At 36.4% G+C, this 14,671-nt stretch overlaps 1 protein-coding gene across 2 annotated transcripts in view; it reads left to right on the top strand.

The window, feature by feature from the left end:
* The window catches only part of HLTF (helicase like transcription factor), a 62,586-nt gene that overhangs the window by 32,525 nt on the left and 15,390 nt on the right, over positions 1-14,671 (top strand). For both annotated transcript variants that reach the window (XM_055569394.1, XM_055569393.1), the window contains exons 14-18: positions 4,444-4,541; positions 8,954-9,097; positions 10,461-10,599; positions 11,283-11,418; positions 12,938-13,117. In XM_055569394.1, coding sequence (XP_055425369.1) covers positions 4,444-4,541; positions 8,954-9,097; positions 10,461-10,599; positions 11,283-11,418; positions 12,938-13,117 — 697 coding nt within the window. The remainder of the gene's footprint in view (positions 1-4,443; positions 4,542-8,953; positions 9,098-10,460; positions 10,600-11,282; positions 11,419-12,937; positions 13,118-14,671) is intronic.

Below are 14,671 nucleotides of genomic sequence, written 5' to 3' on the forward strand. Positions count from 1 at the left end.
ATTGTCGATAAATGTGTAGGTTTATTTCTGAGCTCTCTGTACTGTTACATTGATCTGTGTGCCACAGCCATACTGTTTGGATTACTGTAGCTTTATGGTATAGTTTGAAGTCAGAGAGCATGATTCCTCCAGCTCTGTAAAAATCACTGCTACTAAACAGAAAAAAGAAAAAAAAATGAACCTATTTACAGGGCAGCAGTGTAGATGCAGACATAGAAAACAGATTTGTGGACACAGTGCGAGGAGGAGAGGGTGGGACAAATTGAGAGAGTAGCATCGAAACATATACATTACCTTATGTAAAATTAGATAGCCAGTGGGAGTTTGCTGTATGACACAGGGAGCTCAATTCTGGTGTGCTGAGACAACCTGGGGGCGGGGTGGGGTGGGAGGGAGGTTCAAAAGGGAGGGGACATATGTATACCTATGGTTGGTTCATGTTGATCCATGGCAGAAAGGAGCATACTAATGTAAAGCAGTTATCCTCCAATTAAAAATAATTTAAAGAAAAAATGAATGAAAAGAAATGAGGACACTTTAAGAGACTTCTGGGAAAGCAGCAAGCTCACTAATATTTGCATTATAGTAGTCCCATAAGGAAAAGAGGAAAAGAAAAAGCCTGAGATGTAATAGCTGAAAACTTCACTAACCTGGGAAACAGTCACCCAAATTGAGGAACAACTGAGTTCCATACAGGATGAATCCAGGGAGGAACATGCTAAGACACATTGTAATTAAAATGGCAAGAATTAAAGAGTAAATATTTAATGCAGCAAAGAAAAAGCAGCAAATAACATACAAGGGAACTCCCTTAAGGATATCAGTTGATTTTTCAGCAGAAACTCTGCAGCCCAGAAGGGAGTGGCTTGATAAATTTAAAGTAATGAAAGAGAACAACCTACAACCAAGAATACTCTACCCAGCAAGAGTCTCCTAAAGATTTGATGGAGAAATCAAAAGCTTTACAGACAAGCAAAAGATGAAAGAGTTCAGCACTACAAAACCAGGTTTACGACAGTTGTTAAAGGAACTTCTCTAGGCAAAAAAGGAAAGGCCACAACTAGGAACAAAATTACGGAAAGAAAAAACTCACCAGTAAAGGGCAAATGTACAGTTAAAGTAGAAATCATCCTCATACAAAGCTAGTTATGGAGGTTAAAAGACAAAAGTAGTAAAATCATCTATGTCCACAATAAACAGTTAAGGAATACACAAAAAAATTAGATGTAAAATATCTCAAAAGTAGTTATCATAAGGGAGTTTTAAAATGCATTTGAAATTAAGAGATCAGCAACTTAAAATAATTATGTATGTATAGAGACTGTTGTACAAAAACCTCATTAGTTCAGTCATTCATTCGTGTCTGACTCTTTGTGACCCATGAACTGCAGCATGCCAGGCTTCCCTGTCCATCACCAACTCTCAGAGCTTACTCAAACTCGTGCAGTGAGTCAGTGATGCCATCCAATGATGGTGATGCGATCTCATCCTCTGTCGTCCCTTTCTCCTCCTCCCTTCAGTCTTTCCCAGCGTCAGGGTCTTTTCCAGTGCATCAGTCCTTTGCATCAGGTGGCCAGAGTATTGGGGCTTCAGCTTCAGCATCAGTCCTTCCAAAGAATATTCAGGACTGATTTCCTTTAGGATTTACAAAACCTCATGGTAACTGCAAACCAAAATCTATAAAAAATTTGCATACAAAAAAGAAAAAGGAGTGCAAGTTTAACACTAAAGATAGTCATCAAATAATAAGAGAAGGGGAAAAAAGACGTACAAAAGGAAATCCAAAATAACTTCCAAAATGGTAATACGAAGATATATATATATCAATAATTATGGACCAAATGTTCCAGTCAAAAGACATAGAATGGGACTTTTCCTTATGGGCAGTGGTTAAGACTTTGCCTTCCAGTTCAGGGGGTTCAGGTCAATCCCTGGTCAGGGAGCTAAGATCCTACATATTTTGGGGCCAAAAAACCCAAAATGTAAAGCATAATCATTATTTTAACAAATTCAATAAGGACTTTAAAAATGGAGCTTCCCTGGTAGTTCAGTCGGTAAAGAGTCCACCTACAATGCAAGAGACACAAGAGACTCTGGTTTGATCCCTTGGTCAGGAAGATCTCCTCGAGGGATGCATGGCCATCCACTCCATTATTCTTACTTAGAGAATCCCATGGACAGAGGAACCTGGTGGGCTATAGTCCATAGGGTGGCAAAGAATCAGACACAACTGAAATGACTTAGCGAGCAGCAAACATTAAGAAAATAAAGGAAAATAGTGAAATAAATACTGACCTAAGGTTCCTGGTTAAAAATTGTGAAAGGAGTACATCAAGGCTGTATATTATCACCCTGCTTATTTAACTTATATGCAGATTACATCCTGTGAAATGCCAGGCTGGATGAAGCACAAACTGGAATCAAGATTTCTGGAGAAGTGTCAATAAGCTCAGATACACAGATGACACCACCCTTATGGCAGAAAGCAAAGAGGAACTAAAGACCCTTTTGATGAAGGTGAAAGAGGAGGGTGAAAAAGCTGGCTTAAAACTCAGCATTCAGAAAACAAAGATTTTGGCATCTGGTCCCATCACTTCATTGGAAATAGATGAGGAAACAATGGAAACAGTGACAGACTATTTTCTTGGCTCCAAAATTATTGTGCATGGTGACTGCAGCCATGAAATTAAAAGACACTTGCTCCTTGGATGAAAAGCTGTGACAAACCTAGACAATGTATTAAAAATTAGAGATATTACTTTGCCAGTGAAGGTCCATCTAGTCAAAGCTATGGTTTTTCCAGTAGTCATGTACAGGATGGAGAGTTGGTCCATAAGGAAGATGGAGCACTGAAGAATTGATGCTTTCGAATTGTGGTGTTGGAGAAGACTCTTGAGAGTCCCTTGGACTGCAAGGAGATCCAACCAGTTAATCCTAAAGGAAATCAGTCCTGAATATTCATTGGAAGGACTGATGCTGAAGTTGAAACTCCAGTACTTTGGCCACCTGATGGGAAGAGCTGACTTATTGGGAAAGATTGAAGGCAGGAGGGAAAGGGAATGAGCGAGGACAAGATGGTTGGATGGCATCACTGATTCAAAGGACATGAATTTGAGCAAACTCTGGGAGATGGTAAAGGACAGGGAAGCCTGGTGTGCTGTAGTCCATGGGGTCACAAAGAGTTGGATACAATTGAGCAACTAAACAACAACAACCTGTTTAAGAAGGTGATATTTGAACTAGCAAAGAATGATGAGAAAGAGTTAAGTTTAGTCTAAAATTAGAAATAGAAAATTCTTTTTAGATTACTCTTGATCCTAACTTTAGAAATTTTAAGAAATGTGGGACTTCTCTGGCAGTTCAGTGGTTAAGACTCTGCTCCTAATGCAGGTAGCAAGGATTAGATCCCTGGAAACCAAGATCCCAGAAGCTGTGGGGCACAGCCTACCCCGCGCCCCTCCCCCCCACCAAATCTCAGTTTATAGGCAAGGAACAGGAACACACAGTGTATGGAAGTGTAAATTACCTTGGATAACAAGTAAGCCATACAGTGAACCCAAAGATACATGACTTAGAACTCTTGATATCTACTGGGAGATATGAAAAAATAGTTTTATCACATTATTTTAGCAACATATTAGAAAAAATGTCAGTACTGTCCAGTAGGGAAGTGGAAAATAAAATTATAGTGTGTCCTCCCATAGGGTGTCTTAAATGTCCTCATGTGGCAGCTGGCCTCTCCCAGAGAGAGTGATCAGAGAGAGAAGCTGACTAGACAGAGGGAGAGGGCATCTGAGTCAGAAGTTGTGTCTTTTATAACGATCTCAGAAGTGATACACTATCATTTCTACCATATCCTGTTGGTCATATTGTTGTTTAGTCACTAAGTTGTGTCTGACTCTTCGCAACCCCATGGACTGGAGCGCACCAGGCTCCTCTGTCCATGGGATTTTCCAGGCAAGAATACTAGAGTGGGTTGGCATTTCCTTCTCCAGGGGATCATATATACCAAGTCTAGTTGAATGTGGAAGGGGGCTATACAAGATTGTGACTTTGGGGAAATAGATACCATTTGGGCCCATTGGAGTCTGATACCACATTAACTATAGTACAAATTCAGAAAACTGCATAAAACAATTTAATAACTATGAATAACCTAACAAGTATTAGGAGATATTCCATACTTCCTCCCTATACCCTTTCTCAGTCATCATTCTCTACATTCCCCATAAACAATCACTATTCAGATTTTTAGTTGTATAAAGTGGCAAGATAAAATCTAGTTCCTGATACTTCATTATGGTTAGAAACAGAAGGTTTTTTGTTTCTTTTTAATTACTCCTAATTTCTCTTCATAGAGGCACATTTTTGACATATCTTTATTGACTTCATGTATGTTTGAGAAAAACTGCTGAAGGATGTGTCGCTGATTGATTCTTTCAGGGGCGTCTGCAGTGGAGAGTTCAAAGAAAACTGATGTTGAAGATAAACCAAGAACAACACTGATCATCTGTCCACTTTCTGTATTAAGCAACTGGATGGTAAGTCTTTACAGCCCTTTAAAAATATAATTTATATTTGTCTTACACTATAAGAGAGTCATTCATTGGGAGAAATATGGTTGGTCAGCACTTTATAGTTAAATTCAAATAATTGTTAACTGACTTGGGGCTATTTTTACTGAATTGAAGTAATTTTTCTCTGAAAATGTATAGTAGAGAAAGAAACATTGTCAGTTGCTATTGTAAGATTTGACTTGTACTTCCACCTCTTTTCTTTCTGTCTCCTGAAGTAGGAAAGGTGTATAATTTAAGACCACATCATATTTATGAACTGTTGAAATCTCTTTCTTAAGCACACCACTAATGATAACTTGTTTATTTTAACAGCTTATTACAAACATTTAATGAGCTCTTATGTGCTCAGTTTTTCCTAAACTCTTTTCATAGATTTTCTCAATGAATCCTCACAACTAGTATTCTCATTTTCCAAGTGACTGAATTAAAACACAGAGAAATTAAATAACTTGCTTGAGGTCATCCAGCCAATAAATGACAGAGCAAGGAGATAGTATCCAACATTCTGACTCTAGAGCCTATACTTCTAACTCGCCAGAAAAATATAGTCTTTTTTTTTTCCCTTCGAGATTGCTTTTCTGTTGTAAAACATTACATTGGAATGGAGCCTTTTTTTTGTGTAGGAGCAGCTTGGTTCTATTTCCTTTCTAGTTTGACCTTCAAGCTGCATGTTATAATGAAATAATGACTGTTGGAAGCATTGTGAACATAAAGACCACTGGATTTGAACTTCCATTCTTGCCACCTGTGAGGTTATCTGCATCTGTCCTCAACTTGCCTCCTTTTATCTCAGACGTGGAAGAGTTCTCACTCTTTGTAAGATCAGTACATTAGTCTATACATTAGATTCCATCTCTTTCTGCTTTTGCATTTTGTTATTCTTCCTCTTCCCTGGTTATCCAGTCTCTCTCCACTGGCTCTTTCATGAAACATACTCAGATCCTTTTGATTTTCAAATGCTTTCTCTTGATTATGTCTCACATTTAATGATTATGTCTCATTTTAAAGGAGTGATGGTTGAGCATATAGGGATATAAGAATTAGAATTTTGCAATCTCTGCAAGTTGCTCTCTTCCAAGACCCCCAGTGATATAACTGTACAGTACTGTAATAAGCAGGCTAGAAGTAACCTTTCCTTCCCTTCTTGGTCTTCAGATGTGGGAAAGAATCCAGTTCAAGGAGTAACATACCAATCCGACATACACCACATAATTTTTTTGGGTATTTAGGTTACCTATCCTCTCAGTGGAAAATTAAGTAGTAACTCCTCTATTTCATTCATGCAGACAGACACACACATACAACCTACCACAGTGACTACAAACTCAATACTATAGGTTCTCTTTTACCAAAAGAGTTAATTTTCTTTTATGTCAAGTCTAATCTTTCCACAAATATTATCTGTTCCATTTCAAGGCTAACACATTGATTGACTTTTCTCATACTGTTCTCTTTCTCCTTTCCTTTTCCACTTGATAAAATTCTTGATAAAATTCTCTTGATAATTGATAAAGATTTCCTGATAAAATTTCTGCATTTTCGCCTTTAATGTTTCATGTTTTATCTTCTTTATATTTTTGCCTTTGCTGTTTCAGATTTCATTCTCTCTTTAGCCCACAGCAAGTCTGGGTTTTGCTCCCGTCTTCGTTAGTCTCGTCAAAGACTTCATTGTTGCCATGTCCAATGAATTCCCTTTATCTTTTCCCCTGCGCTGACTTTGTTTTCCTTTTATTACTTTTTGTTATGTGTTATTTTGTAAATCATCTTTAACCGTTTTGGTAAATAGAGGGAATGAACATAAATTACAAATTAAAAAATTAATCTTGTATTTGTTCTTGAAACTTTGGTATTCTTTGGTCCTTCACTCAAGATTTTGTTTGCTCTCCTAGTGACCATTGTTTTTCTCCACCTCTTCCATACATCATATGTAGTCTGCCTTTTTTCTCCTAAGCTTTTTTTTTTAGTATTATAAAAATTTGTAATGAGATCCACATTCAGTTCAGTTCAGGTGCTTAGTCATGTCTGACTCTTTGTGACTCCATGGACTGCAGCACGCCAGGTCACCCTGTCCATCACCAACTCCCGGAGTTTACCCAAACTCATGTCCATCGAGTCGGTGATGCCATCCAACCATCTCATCCTCTGTCGTCCCCTTCTCTTCCCGCCTTCAGTCTTTCCCAGCATCAGGGTCTTTTCAAATGAGTCAGTTCTTCGTATCAGGTGGCCAGAGTATTGGAGTTTCAGCTTCAACGTCAGTCCTTCCAATGAACACCCAGGACTGATCTCCTTTAGTATGGAATGGTTAGATCTCCTTGCAGTCCAAGGAACTCTCAAGAGTCTTCTCAAAAGCATCAATTCTTTGGTGCTCAGCTTTCTTTATAGTCCAACTCTCACATCCATCCATGACTACTGGAAAAACCATAGCCTTGACTAGATGGACCTTTGTTGGCAAAGTAATGTCTCTGCTTTTTAATATGCTGTCTAGGTTGGTCATAACTTTCTTTCCCAGGTGTAAGCGTCTTTTAATTTCTTGGCTGCAGTCACCATCTGCAGTGATTTTGGAGCCCCCAAAAATAAAGTCTGTGACTATTTCCCCATCTATTTGCCATGAAGTGATGGGACTGGATGCCATGATCTTAGTTTTTGAATGTTGAGCTTTAAGCCAACTTTTTCATTCTCCTCTTTTGTATTAATCCTCTAGATTTAAGAATCAAAAGTTTGCCACATTTGCTTTATATTTTTCTTTACTAAAATATTTTAAATTGTACCTCAGACCTCATGACCTTATCTCCCAATAGAAGCATAAGCTTTGCTCTTTAAATATTGCTCTCTTTCCCTAAACCTACCTTTATCATTGTGTTTGTTTTCCTTAGAGAATCTTATTTATTCCAGTGGTTTCATATACTGATACTGATATCTTTGAAGTCTATATCTACACTTGCATTATAGGTTAATATTTAAATTTTTGTGGTGTATTTCTCCAGTTAGATATTTTAAGGTGACCAAAATTTTAAAATGTCTAAAATAGTAGTACTCATTACCTCTTTCTCATCTTTATGCCTGTTTTTCCTTATTTTTTGAAACTTCTGTGTATCATTATCACACAGTTCTTCTAGTAGTTTTTTAAGTTTCAGAGTCTTCTTTTGTTTTCTCCCTTTTCTTCATATTCCTTATTTACTTAGTTCTCAAGTCCCCATCAGTCCATGTACATATCAGTCCTTTCAATTCTGGACTTACTTTTGCCATTCTGGTTTAGGTCTTCATCTTTCATCATTTTTCACCTAATGGTTTCCCAGCTATGTCTCCTTAGTGTCTTCTCTTTCTCATCTTTTTTTTTTTTTCTGCTCAGAATCTCTCAGCTTTGTTGTTTTCATAAGTTAAAAAAACCCAAACAAAAAACTCTTAAGTTTTAAAAACTGATCGTATTGTTAAGGAGAGCAGCAGTTCAGTTCAGTTCAGTCAGTTGTGTCCGACTCTTTGCGACCTCATGAATCCCTGCACGCCAGGCCTCCCTGTCCATCACCAACTCCCGGAGTTCACTCAGACTCATGTCCATCGAGTCAGTGATGCCATCCAGCCATCTCATCCTCTGTCGTCCCCTTCTCCTCCTGCCCCCAATCCCTTCCAGCATCAGGGTCTTTTCCAATGAGTCAACTCTTCGCATAAGGTGGCCAAAGTACTGGAGTTTCAGCTTTAGCATCATTCCTTCCAAAGAAATCCCAGGGCTGATCTCCTTCAGAACGGACTGGTTGGATCTCCTTGCAGTCCAAGGGACTCTCAAGAGTCTTCTCCAACACCACAGTTCAAAAGCAACAGTTCTTTGGCACTCAGCTTTCTTCCCAGTCCAACTCTCACATCAACCAGGAGAGCAGCAACCTGGTCTTATTTTTTTCTTTAGCTCTACCATCTTTCTAGTTTATACCTGACAAATAAGTCTTATAATAAATGAATGAAAGTGGATACTGTGCTTGAAACTCTACCTACATTCATGAAAATATTCCTTACTGTTCTTTTATTGTTTAATTTTTAAAGATTAAACTGGAATCATTAAAGATCCTTTTTGTAGAATACTAAATTAAAAAAAACCTAATTACTATCTTAAAAGAGCTTGGTTGCTTTTAACTTCTAAAGATGAAGCAGCCGCTCAGTGATAGGGCCAGGCAAAATTTATATAACTTATTATTACTGTAAATATGTCAGTTTCTCTGGCAATAAAATATTAGCATTGTTATTGTTGTTTTAGTTTAGATTTCGTGAAACTTGTTTTTATGGGATTTTAGTAGTTTGACTTGTGAAACTGCCAAGACAGTATATTTTATATACATATTAAACCTGATACTAATCTTATTATTAAAGTATTTCTAATTTTCTTTTAGGACCAGTTTGGACAACACATAAAATCAGATGTGCACTTGAATTTTTATGTTTATTATGGTCCTGATCGTGTTAGAGACCCAACATTGCTTTCAAAACAGGATATTGTTTTGACGACATACAATATTTTAACTCATGACTATGGTGTAAGTGTGTTGATACTCAGAGATTTTCAGAAGTTGAATTTAAGAAATTGCTTCAGGTTTCTAAAGTGTTCTAAAATTTAGGCTTTATACTCTTCCCTTTTTTCTTTCTGAATATATAAGAAATAAATAGGAAATTTTTTAGTAAAATATTTTATTAAAATTAATTTCACCTATATCTTGTTACTTAAGTGTGGCTACTGGAAAATTGAATATGACATATGTGCTTGCACAACATTCCTGTTTGACAGTGCTGCTCTAGACCCTTTTTTCAGAACCATTCATGTGCATACGTATCCACATAATTTAGCATATAATTTCAGGAACTGGTGGGAGTGCCCTGAATCCCTCTGTGGGCTCTACTTCCAAATTAAGGATCTCTGTTTCAGGAGTTGTTGTGTTTCTTTAGATGTGGAATTTGCCGCATCATCACTGCACAGATGGAGAAACTTGAGCATCAAGCTGTCCTTCCAGCTGTGATCACAGCTAGTGCGGGAACCCTGTCCTCTGATCTTCTGGGGTGTGGGGCTGCCTGGCCCTCATGAACAGGTGTGGAGGGCAGGCCCTGGGTGTCACCTCTTAGAGGGTGATGCTGCTGTTCTGCCTCTCTAGTCGCCACAAGAGAAAATTGTTTTTTTAATATTTTGCCAAAAAAAAAAGAAGGTTCAACTTCCTTTAGATAATTTAGGAATATTTTATATTTAGACCACTTAAATTTTTAAATTTGAATTTACGTGTATCCAGCAATTGGTCAATGAATTCTTTTTCTAATTTGGAATATTGTTTTCTGTCACAATGATTTGATAATTGTTTATCTCTATTTAAAAATAAGCTTTTTTAATATCTGAAACTTAGGAGTTTCCCAATTCATTTAGGATTCCAATTGTCTAGTTCCAGTTGTTAAGTGAAAATGTTCTCCAAAATACTTTATTATAAAAATTTTGGTCTTCAGGTAAGAACATTGATTTTTACATAAAAAAGTCATTCTGTTATATTCATTCTTATAGCTGACATCATATGTCATATGTTTGACTCTGAGGCATGATAACTTAGTGTTTTGAACCATGATCTAAGCAGAAAGCTAGACAACCTGGATTTGAATGCTAGCTCAGCACTTCCTAGCTGTGGTACTTTGAGCAACATATACCATACCTTGGTGCTTCAGTTTTCTTATTTGTAAAATAGGAATAATAATACTTTATAAGTTGGTGAACATTCAATAATTTAATGTATGTAATGCTTAAAAAAGTACCTACCACATAGTAAGTGATGATATTAAAAGATAAGAACTCATATTATTATCAAATTACATAAAGTATTATTTTAATTTCCCATGTTTTTAATTCATATGAAATATTTATTTTAGACTAAGGGTGATAGTCCATTACATAGCATAAGGTGGCTAAGAGTGATCCTGGATGAAGGACATGCCATACGGAATCCAAATGCTCAGCAAACAAAAGCTGTACTTGATTTAGAAGCAGAAAGAAGATGGGTTTTGACAGGTAATGATATGGATTTTGAGATAACATATACTATCTCACTGGATTTTGAGATAGCATTTACTTTAGAAAAGTTAATTCCAAAATACATATTGTTAAGTAAGTTATGAGGTAACTTGTAAATTTGAAGTGGATATAAAGTCTTTCCAAAAATTAATTATAGAAATCATTTTATAAAACTGACTTTTTTTCATAACTGCTCATGATACAGCAACATTTGAATTATAGAACAGTCACCAGAATAATTTTTCAACATTGGATTTGACACTTTAATTCTCCAATCAGAATCTTGATTTCTCTGTTTCCCATCTTGGAGCTTGTTTGCTACATGTGAACTGTACTGGAAGATGGGGACAAGAATATAAACTCAAAAATTAGTTTTTTTCTTCTTGCTAGTGCTGCTGATTTAAAAATCTAATAAGCAAATGTTCTTGATAAGGGGAAAGTTAAGTTTACGGGATCTGTGTTCTTTTTGTTAGTATGGCAAGTGAGAGCCTAAAGTTAGAGCCAGACTGGATTTTGAGATTGTCTGTATGTTTAACAAAGCATTATAGTCACAGCTTAATAGTGGGTATGCTTAGAACTAAGTGCCCATTTTCAAGTGTTGTCTCAGTTAATTGGGCCATGTGGATATTTTGACTGTGTACTCTTGCTGTAGAATTATAAGAGTTTTCTGTTCTCTTTAGGCACTCCAATTCAGAATTCTTTAAAGGACTTGTGGTCTCTTCTTTCCTTTTTAAAACTTAAACCATTTGTTGATAGAGAATGGTGGCATAGAACAATACAGCGTCCTGTCACAATGGGAGACGAAGCTGGACTTAGGTAAGTAATTTCACAACTGATAGCTATAAGTAATTGTTAGCAGCTTAACCAGTTGCCACTTTGATGATTACCCCTTTAACCTGACTGTTGTGGCTTTCCTCTCCAAAACATGTTCACAGCTTAATGCATTTGACTCTCAAAATCTAATTATTCTTGTTTATGGAGATGAAAATTTCTAACTATCACTAAAAGGTTAACCAGACTTTCCACTGATTTTAGTCAAAACTGTGAAGAAAGAACAGAGCTACATGGTCTTTGTGTGTTGCTCTTACCCTCAAAACCACCATTAATAAACAGTAATAGGAAAAACATTATATGCTCAGAGAATCCAATATGTACTAAATTTTCATAACTGAGTGATAAGCTTTAGATAGTTTTAGATAGTGATAATTGAATGATGTGGTAATACAGTGGCATCACCACGAGTTTCTACAAGAGAGAAAGTTGTTTCTGGTGGAGATAGATAAAAGTTGAGAACATAAACGTCAACTTGGTGATAGCCATTTTAAAAGCAAGGTATTCGGCTAACGTGGTTCAGATATTTTGCTACAGTGGTGGGTTTCAGACAGGGTTTAGGATTCATTAGCAGTTTGTAAAATCATAAAGATGGCAACTAGCATTATAGCTGTTCATTACATAAAATGAAATAGAGTAGAAGATTTAATAAAACAGCAAAGTGTATCATACAGTATCATTTTGTGAAGTATTTATTTCTCTCATGTGTGTGTTTGTGTATGTGTTTGTTGGATAGAGTAAAATAAACTTCTTACTGTAAGTTACTGTGAAAAAGGTTCAAAAGCCACTAACCTAGCTTGCAGTATTATCTACTTGATTCCTTAGAATCAACTATTTGAATTCTAATTTAAGAAATTGTATTTATATTTCAGTGTTAGGAGAATATCCTTTTTTAAAGAGTTGATATGCTTACTTTTTTCCCTGATACTGAGAAAAGAGAGTGTAAAGGTTGTAGAATCTAAAAAGGCATTTATCCCTCTTCTGAATTGTCACATCATGTTTTTATTTTTGGTATTCATTACTTTATAAAAATTATTTATGTACCTTGATTTTCATATTACTGGAGAAACTTTTTGAAGATAAGATCTTACTCATATTTATGAACTTACGATACTTACTATAATGCCTTGTGCTTAATAGGTGCTTATTAAGAATTTGAGTGTCAAACATTGGGTGATATAGTTGACAGAATTGAGAAGTAAAAAGGGTTAGTGATTAGAAAAATGGGGAGACGAGTATAAGAAAAATAAGGACAGAATAAAAGATTAAACTGTGACAGGTACTGAATTGAGAGCAAATTTAGATGCATTTTGTTGCTCTAATTTTCTCTGTAGAATATGTTTGTCATTATCAGATTGGATAAAAATCCCTAAACGTTTTTTTTTTTTCCCAAATCTTTACTAAGTTTATAAAACTAACAGATTAATATATTTATTTTTGTTCTCATTGAATCAACTTATGTAGGAATAAAAAGTTATATAATTATTTGTTTTATTTTGACTAGGCGTTTGCAGTCCCTAATTAAAAATATTACACTTAGAAGAACAAAGACAAGCAAAATTAAAGGAAAACCTGTTTTGGAGTTACCAGAACGTAAAGTATTTATTCAGCACATTACACTTTCAGATGAAGAGAGAAAGATTTACCAGTCTGTGAAAAATGAAGGCAAAGCTACTATTGGAAGGTATGGAGAAAGAAAGTCATTTTAGAAATTAGTTTTTTTCTTTGTTAACTTTAATTGAAGAGCCTTTTTAAAAATGTAAGTTAAAAAAGCCTTCAGTACACCGAAGTATAATTTGTTTTTAAGTATTCAAACTACTTTTTTACAAATTAATAGTTGGAGTGAAATAGTATTATAATTCACCAGGTAAGTAACTCCTACAGTTAGGGAAAAAAGTTTATGTGAAATGGCAAGTTTTGAATTGCTAGTCAGAAGACCTTGCTTGCTTCTATTCCTGTTTTTGTGACATGGGAGAAGATTAAAAGCATTGAAAAAAGTATACATAGGGAAAATAAACCTATTAAAGACTAAAACTTGAAATTTTTATAGTGTTCAGGGAAGATGATTTCACCAAGAAGGTAATATGTGGGAAAGGATTTAAAGAAGATTGGGGCTAGGGAACATTTCTGGCAGAGGGGAACAGCAAGTGTAAAGGTCCTGAATTGGGAGCAAACTTGAGAAACTTGAGCAACAAAGAGGCAACCGTGGCTGGATAATATGAGCAAGGTGGAAAATAGTAATGATGGCAGAGAGCTGTTGGAGTAGGGGCGGGTAACAATTATGTAAGGCATTGTGGCATATTTCAGGAACTTTGGCTTTTACTGTTTATGAGATTTATGAACCTCTGAAGTGTTTTGAACTGCAAGAGTGACTTAATTTTAATTTTATTTTTATTTTAAAGTATCACTGGCTGTTGTGTTCTTTAGTAATAAGGCATAAATAGGGAGAACAGTCGGGACTTCTCAGGTGGCGCTAGTGGTAAAGAAACTGCCCGCCAGTGCAGGAGACATAAGAACTGCATGTTCGATCCCTGGGTTGGGAAGATCCCCTGGAGGAGGGCACGGCAACTCACTTCAGTATTCTTGCCTGAAGAATCCCCATGAACAGAGGAGCCTGGTGGGCTACCATCCATAGGGTTGCAAAGAGTCAGACATGACTGAAGCGAGTGAGCACAGGGAGAACAGTGACAGTAATCAAAGTAAGAGATGGTGGTGTTTTTTTACTGCAGTAGTAGTGATGAGGAGGGTGAGAAATGCCTAGGTTTTGTTATATTTTGAAGGGAGAGCCAACAGGACTTGCTGATTTATATAGTGTGGGGTGGGAGAGAAGTGGAAGATTACTGCAAGGTTTTTCACGTGGGTGACTAGAAGGATGAAATTGCCATTTGCAAAATATATCTATGGGAGGAGCAGAATTTTTTCAGGGAAAATGAAAAACTCCACTTTGGACACATTGATTCTGTGATCCCTGTGTGTTTTCCAAGTGGAAATGTCACATACTCAGTTGGATATGAGGTTAGAGTTCATAGGAATTATCTTGGTTTGATACACATTTGAAAGTCACCTGTGTGTAAATGATAATTAAAGCCAGGGGACTGGATAAGATCACCAAGAGAGTGAGTGAAGTTAGAGAAGAGTTCTAACAAGACAGAAGTAGCTGGTGAGGTAGGAGGAGGCTTCTACTTCAGTATCTGGCACTCAAAAGGAATTTCTTAAACTGAAATAATGATTGTCAGTG

Source organism: Bubalus kerabau, chromosome 2 (assembly GCF_029407905.1).
Source record: "Bubalus kerabau isolate K-KA32 ecotype Philippines breed swamp buffalo chromosome 2, PCC_UOA_SB_1v2, whole genome shotgun sequence".
NCBI lineage: Eukaryota > Metazoa > Chordata > Mammalia > Artiodactyla > Bovidae > Bubalus > Bubalus kerabau.